Here is a 7,846-nt window from a genome sequence, read left to right on the forward strand (position 1 = left end):
ACATATCAACGACGGTTTCGTTTGGCTTCATTCGAAAAAATTTAAAATCATACATTAAAAGATTGACTTTAGACTCTTTAACTCTATTCGTGCTTTCAAGTGTGATTTCGAGAGTGTACCAAATTTCAAAAACCGTTTCGTAAGTAGAAACCAGATTGAATTCATTTTTGTCTAAGATGCAAAAAAAGGTATTCATAGCTTTTGCATTTAAAGAGAAAGTCTTCTTCTCCAACTCATACCAATCGTTCATTGGAAGAGAAGACTTTTAAAAACCAAATTTGACTATATTATATAAATCGAGATTCAACGAAAGCAAGAAAACTCTCATTCGAGTTTTCCAATATGTGTAGCCCATCCCATTGAACATTGGAGGACGAATAAGAGAGTGACCCTCTTGAAAGGCAAAAAGAGTCATTACTCTTGGATGTTAAACCAAATGAGAAATGAACATGACTCTGATACCAACTGTTAGGAACAAGTAGACACTAAGAGGGGGGGGGGGGGGGGCGGGGTTAATTAGTGCAGTAGATAAAAATATTGGTTTTGTAAAATCTCCGTTTGTCGAAAATCGATCTCGGAAAGTGTTTAACTTTAAAGCGTTTGCAAGAATGTAATGAGCAAATAAAGTAAGTAAATTAGTTTACAATATGAGAATTAAAAACAAAACAAGAATGCAAACCGATTTATAGTGGTTCGGTCATTGTGACCTACGTCCACTCCACTGATTCCTCTTCCGTTGAGGCCACCAACATCCACTAATGGTCTTCCTTCAATAGGCAAAGACTAACCACCTCTTTATAACTCGATTCTTTATTTGACAGGCTCAGGAGAGAACCTTTACGAGTTTCACACCTCTCTTAGAATGAACTCTAAACTCTAAGAGGTGGAGGGGAACACTCAACATTTTTCAAGCTTTTTCAACTCTTTTTCATGAAGGATTCTTTCCCCCTTTCTACCCAATTCTTGCTATCCTAAGCAGGAAAGAGTGGGGTGTTTATAGGCCCCAGATTGTAATATCCCCCACTTTTAAAAATGTATTAATAAGGATTTATATGTAAATTGGGGGACCTATATGTAAATATAGAAATTTCAAAGACTAAACTGTTAAGTTGTAAAAAGAAGTAAATAAAGAAAAACCGAAAATTTCGGTTTTATCCCACTGCCTCCCACGCACTCTCTGTTTCTTCGAGAAACAGAGAGGAGCGGTGGGGCATGAGGAGTGAAGAAAAGAAGAAGAAGAGGGAAAAGAAGAGAGGAGGAAGGAGAGAGGAAGAAGAGGGAGAAGAGAAGAAGAAGAAGAAGAGGAGGTGGCTGCAGCGAGGGCTGCAGCGAGGAGCTGTGGGGCGTGGGAAGAAGAAGAGAGGAAGAAGAGGGAGAAGAGAAGAAGAAGAAGAAGAAGAAGAAGAAGAAGAAGAAGAGAGGAGGATAGCTGCGGCAAGGCTGCAGCGAGGAGGTGTGTGGCTTTGGGGAGGAAAAGGGAAGAGGAGAAGAAGAGAAGGAGAAGAAGAGGGAAAAGAGAGGCAGCTGCAGCAGCCAGGGCTGCAGCACCTCTGTTTCCCGCAGGTGGAAACAGAGGAGAGGATGTGTGGGGCGTTGAGGATGAAAAGGGAAGAAGAAGAAGAAGAAGAAGAAGAAGAAGATAGCTGCGGCAAGGCTGCAGCGAGGAGATGTGTGGCCTTGGGGAGGAAAAGGGAAGAGGGGAAGAGGAGAAGAAGAAGAAGAGGAAGAGAAAGAGGTGTGATACCTCTGTTTCCTGCAGAGGAAACAGAGGAGAGGGTGTGTGTGACGCCGGGGAAGAAGGGGCTGCAGCTGCGGCGATGGCAGCTGCAGCTGGAAGAGAAGAAGAAGAGGAAGATGAGCAGGGGAGGAGGGAGAGGTTGCGGCCGTGGCTGCGGCCGTGACTGCAGCAGTTGCAGCGGGGAGAGAAGAAGAAGAAAGGAAGGAGAAGGGAAAGAAGTAGCTGCGGCTGCGGTTGTGGCAGCTGCAGCTATGGCAGGGAAAGAGGAAGAGAAAAAGGAAAGGAAGAAGAAGAGAAAGGGAAGGAGAGGAAGAAGAGAGGAAGAGGAGAAGGGGCCGCGGCTGCGGCGATGGCAGCTGCAGCTGTGGCAGGGAAAGAGAAAAAGGAAAGGAAGAAGAAGAGAAAGGGAAGGAGAGGAAGAAGAGAGGAAGAGGAGAAGGGGCTGCGGCTGCGGTGATGGCAGCTGCAGCTGTGGCTGGGAAAGAAGAGAAGGAAAGGAAGAAGAAGAGAAAGGGAAGGAGAGGAAGAAGAGAGGAAGAGGAGAAGGGGTGGCAGCTGCGGCAGTGGCAGCTGCAGTTGGAAGAGAAGTAGGAGAGGAAATAGAGTAGCAGAGGAAGAAGAGGCTGCGGTTGTGGTGGCTGCGGCCATGGCTGCGACTACGACTGCGGCAGTTGCAGCTGGGAAAGAAAGGAAAGGAAAGGGGGAAAAAGGGGCTGCGGACTGGATTGCGGTCGCAGCGGCAGCGACTGCGTATGCAGCAATTATGTCTGCGAGAGAAGGGAGGAAGGAAGGTAGTGCGGTGGAAGGGGCTGCGATTGTGGCAGCGGCGGCAGCTGTGGCAGCTGCGTTTGGGAAAGAAAAAGAAGGAATGAGAGTAAGAGAGAGCAGGTGACTGTGCCTCGATGTTCGACACGTGATGTAGTTACGAAGAAAGGAAGAAAACGGGAGCACAAAACGAAACAGAGAGAGGACACGGAGGAAAAGTAGAAAGATTGGACTGGCACCTTCCTTGGATATTCAGATCAAAATATTTGAAAGGCAAGTTCCCTGATCGTTTCTCCTATAATTGCTCTAACTTTTCTTATTGCAAGTTTCCCGATTGTTCCGCCTGTAATTGTTCTAATCTTTCCTATTGCAAGTATCCTGATCGTTCCTCACTGCAATTTTATCTCTACATTTGCTTTGAATATGAGGAACTTTGAATTGTTCTAGCCTTGCATTTGATATATCTCCTGTTTAGACGTAACGATTCGAATCTGTGCAACTTCTGATATTCTGACCTTTTGATACCGAGCTGCCTATAAGTCTTTGTTGGAAACTCTGATTTGTTCAAAACTGATTTCATTGGAAAATAGACTCGCAGACCTTTCTTTGATATATGGATTGAAAGATTTGGAATCCAAACACCTGTCCAGCTATCTGTTGAATCTGACATTAGGAATTCTGCCAACAGAGATTTTGTTCTACGACACTTGCTTACCAAATTATTTGTAACTCTCTCTGTTGGACAGTTCAATTCATATGAAGCATGTCTTATCTGAAAGTATTATCCAATGATTATTTTTGAGTAAATTGGAGCACGTTTGATAGTTTGAATCATTTGTTCAATGTGCCTTCTGTATTCTGCCAGAAATCGAGCTTTGGTCGATTTCTCATATTCTGGTTTCATTCCTTTGGAAATTGATATCATTTAGCTTTCTTATTCAATTGAGCTTTATATTACTGCTTGAATTCTTGTATGTTCTTGTCCTTAAAGTTATTGCATTCTTGAAAACTGTTGTGTAACGTTTATGCTATATCGTATTGACTCATATAGGCACATGTATATCCTATTGTTCCGCACTTGCTTTCGATATGTGCCTATTCCAGTTTCATTCCTTTGGACATTGAATTCATCAAATCTTCTTATTGAATTGAGTTATATGTGATTGCTTGGATTCCATATGTGCCCTTGCTTTCAATTCCTTTCAAATCTGAATATGCTTGTGAAATATTATTGCTTACTTCGGATTGACTCGTAAATGCACATGTACGCTTCGTTGTTCCGCGTGTGCTTCCGACATATGCTACTTGTTGTTGAAACTGCCCTTTTGTACTCTGGTGTGTGGGATTGTCTGGACCTTTGCCAGAAATGGTAAAGGGTATGCGCTGATTTGCCCGCTTTGTGGGGTCCCGCTTTGTGGGATATTGCTTAGAGCCTGCGATGCTCTGCCGGCCCCCTTTGACTTCACCTAGACGTGGGTGGATGGAGCTCCCAGACGTGGGAGACTTTTGTCAGGTGGTCATTCAGAAATGGATGAATCACATTCTGACTGAGATCCCACTACACCCTCTATGTGTTTGATATGACATCCAGAGTTTTGGTGAGTTTGTTTCTGTTCATACTCTGGATAAGATTGATATGATTGCAATGTCAAGGACGACGTTTGAGCTCTTGTACGATATGTGTACCGATATGCTCTGAAAGGCTTCATTCCCTGATGATTTTGTTTCGAAATGTTCCATATGCCGTTGATATGCTTCGGAACATTTTATATGCCATTGATAAGCTTGATATGTTTCCTTTGCTTCTGATATGCTCCAATTACGCTGTGCTCCATTTGCTATGAACTGATATGTTCTTATATGTCCTATTTGCCATTGATATGCTCCAATTACTCTGTGCTCCATTTGCTATGAACTGATATGTTCCGAAATGTCCTATCTGCCATTGATATGCTCCAATTACTCTGTGCTCCATTTGCTATGAACTGATATGTTCCGAAATGTCCTATCTGCCATTGAAATGCTCCAATTACTCTGTGCTCCATTTGCTATGAACTGATATGTTCTGAAATGTCCTATCTGCCATTGATGTGCTTCAATTACTCTATGCTCCCTTCGTTATGGATCAAATATGTTATGAATGACATGATACGTATGATTTGGTATCTATTGAGATGGTATCATTGAGAATTCTTGTATTCTGCCTTACATTATGATACCTTACTCGTTTGAATCCGTTCCTTTTGTTCTGAATATGCTTTGTCACTTGCTGAGCCGTTTTTGGCTCACTCCGTTGTTATATAAATCTTTCAGGTCAGCTTGTTACTCTTCGAGATGTTTGATTTGGGCTGAGGCAGTGGATAGCTATTCAGAGTGATGGGCAAGTCTGGTTGGTTATTACGATATTGTTGTATAAGTATGTTTTGTATGTAATGAAATGTTGTCGATGAACCGAAATGGATATACTGTGTCAAAGTGTTAGGAGATCTCTCTTATTTGGAATTTCTGAATGTTAAGCCTAATTTATAATGATATGAACTTGTGGTGAATAGTTGGAGTTCTGATTGTATAAATTATTTAGCTTGTGGATTTATAAATATTGTTCATGTTTGTCAAGTTGGCTTGGGTTGCCATAAACGTGAATTATTGAGTGATGTGATATATGATTATAAACTGCACAGGTTTTATGGATGTGAATATGAATAGAATGTTTTTCAGTGTCCTCAAACGTTAGTTTGGATCCTGGATTGGTCTGTGATGAAAAATTTTAAAAATCATGGATATTTTGAGGGGCGTGACACAGATGGATTCAAATATGGAGCCCAAAATTCAAATCCCTGAGATTTTAGGGTACGGGTGGTACCACTACTTGTAGCCTGACACTGGGTGATACCACTGCCTAGTCTAGTGGTATTATCGCTTGGGAGACTATGTTTGGGTGGTACCACCACCCAGACTAGCGGTACCATCGCTTGATAGCCTCAAAGACTGGGTTTTTCGAGTTTTCCAACTCACAAGCGGTTCTACCGCCAATTTTGGCGGTGCCATTGCTTAGCCCAACATTTGGGTCATTGAATAGGCCTCCCACTGAGCCCAAATCATGCACAATTTAGGCCCAATTGGCCCCTAATTGAGTTGATATTATTTCACCCTAATACCGACTCAATTAGACCTAAAACCTACTTTGATCTAGACAATTATTACAAAGCTCATCAAATGTTAATCGGTCATGTCGTTGGTTCGACGCTTCATCCGATTCTTCGGTGCATCATCCTCTCTTGCGGTCTATTACCCAATTGGCCAATTGACCTCCATAACTCTAATTTCCTTAGTGTAATTTTTACTCTTCTTGGCCCAATGCTCGAATTCTTGGCCTGAAGTCTTCTATCGACACGTCGACCGATCCTCCGGCTCGACGTCCAATTTTCTAACATATTCCACTCTAGTCTAACATGATTCTTCCTGCTTCAATTATCTCTCCCTGATCCAAACTTCTTGTGTCACTCAAAACATAGATTAAATCATAAACACTCTCAATTGGTTTCATCATCAAAATCTGAGATTCAACAATCTCCCCCATTTTGATGATGACAACCAATTGATGATGGAGTTTACCTTAACTCCCCCTATCAATGTGCCATATTGATAAAACTTTTGGATTCAAAAATCTAAACAACATGTCATGATAAAATTTTACATAACATCATACTTCTCCCCCTTTGTCATCAACAAAAAGTAGAAGTTCAACTATCAAGTGTTTGACATATAAGTTCAAATCATTATCAAGTGTTTAGACATATAACTATCAAAATCCGAGATTCAACACTTTAAACACAGATCCTAAATAATCGCGGTCATAGGTTACTCGAGAGAAACATTGATATAACCAGACAGACTAGGGTATTATATACCCATCATATGATTGATGTAGCTGGTCTCATAGTTGCTCATATGGGGACACAAGGGATATAGTGCAGGTGCTGATTGAAGAATGAGTTCATTGATTGATCCGCTCATGAAATATTGGATAGTTGATGATGCCTTATTATCAAACAATAATTCCGTCATCCTATTAGTGTACCTGGCTCTTAGACTTGAGACTGTTAGGATCAAGTCGGCAGTAAGAGGAGGGGTGAATTAGTGCTTTCGATAAAAACACATTGACTCAAAAATATCTTTCGATGAAATCGTATTAGAAAGACATTTAAACTTAAAACATTTGCTAGTATTGAGAAGATAAAATAGTTAGAAAATAAGTAAATAAGTAGAGAAAGGGAGGTACACTAAGTTTATAGTGGTTCGGTCGTCGTGACTGACATCCACTACCGATTCCTCTTCCGTCGAGGATACCGGCATCCACTAATGGTCTTCCTTCAATGGGCAAGGACCAACTACCCTTACAACTCTATTCTCTTTTTGATAGGCTCAGGAGAGAACCTTTACAACCCCACTCACGCCTCTCTTAAATAGAAATCAACACTTATACTAGACGAGAACTCCCATAAGATTATAGTAGAGTTTTCTCTTATTTTTGTTCTTAGTTCTTATGTTTGTTGAGCAGGGATGAGAAGGGTATTTATAGGCCCAAAATGGATTCAAACTTGGAGCCAAAACTAATCTCATCCTGGGTCTTCGAGGTATTGGTGGTACCACCGCTAGTACTAGATGATACTTCCATTTGACACTCTAATACTAGGCGGTACTACTCTCCAGTCTAGAGATACTATTAGGATCAAGAGCACTAAGAGGGGGGGGGGTGAATTAGTGCAGCGAAAAACTTTCGACGATTTAAAACGACGTTCGTACGATAAAAATGATTTCGGTATGAAAGCTGATTCGAAAATCACTTTAACTTGTGATCAAGTGAGATGCAGTTAAAGTAAAGATATAGAGGTAGTTTTCAGTTAAGATAGAGAATAGAATGTAATTGCAAACTGAAATACGATGTTCGTACGATAAAAGCAATTTCAGTATGAAAGCCGATTCGAAAGTTGCTTTAACTTAGATTAGGCGAAGTGCAGTTAAAGTAAAGCTATGGAGGCCGTTTGAAGTTAAGATAGAGAACAGAAAGTAAATGCAAACCGAGATTTAGAGTGGTTCGGTCAATCTTGACCTACATCCACTTTTGGCTTCCTCCTCCAATGCGGTCACCGACGTCCACTAGAAGCCTTCCTTCAATAGACAAAGGACAACCACCCTTTTACAGTTTCACTCCATTTGACGGGCTTAAGAGACAACCCTTACAAACTTTTCTCTCTTCTCTTGAAGGATCAAAACTTGGAAGAAAAGAGGGAGGAGAACTTCTAGCCTTTATAACACTTTTGAGCTCTAAAAATCACAGAG

The 7,846-nt window shown here is 41.3% G+C and overlaps 1 protein-coding gene across 1 annotated transcript; it reads left to right on the forward strand.

The window, feature by feature from the left end:
• Positions 1-1,175: 1,175 nt before the first annotated feature.
• On the forward strand, positions 1,176-5,119 carry LOC135623695 (uncharacterized). The gene is made up of 2 exons (XM_065126942.1): positions 1,176-2,776; positions 4,817-5,119. The coding sequence occupies exon 1, from the start codon at positions 1,213-1,215 to the stop codon at positions 2,344-2,346; it is 1,134 nt and encodes a 377-aa protein (XP_064983014.1). The 5' UTR covers positions 1,176-1,212; the 3' UTR covers positions 2,347-2,776; positions 4,817-5,119.
• Positions 5,120-7,846: the final 2,727 nt, after the last annotated feature.

This window comes from Musa acuminata, chromosome BXJ1-3, assembly GCF_036884655.1.
Source record: "Musa acuminata AAA Group cultivar baxijiao chromosome BXJ1-3, Cavendish_Baxijiao_AAA, whole genome shotgun sequence".
Lineage (NCBI taxonomy): Eukaryota > Viridiplantae > Streptophyta > Magnoliopsida > Zingiberales > Musaceae > Musa > Musa acuminata.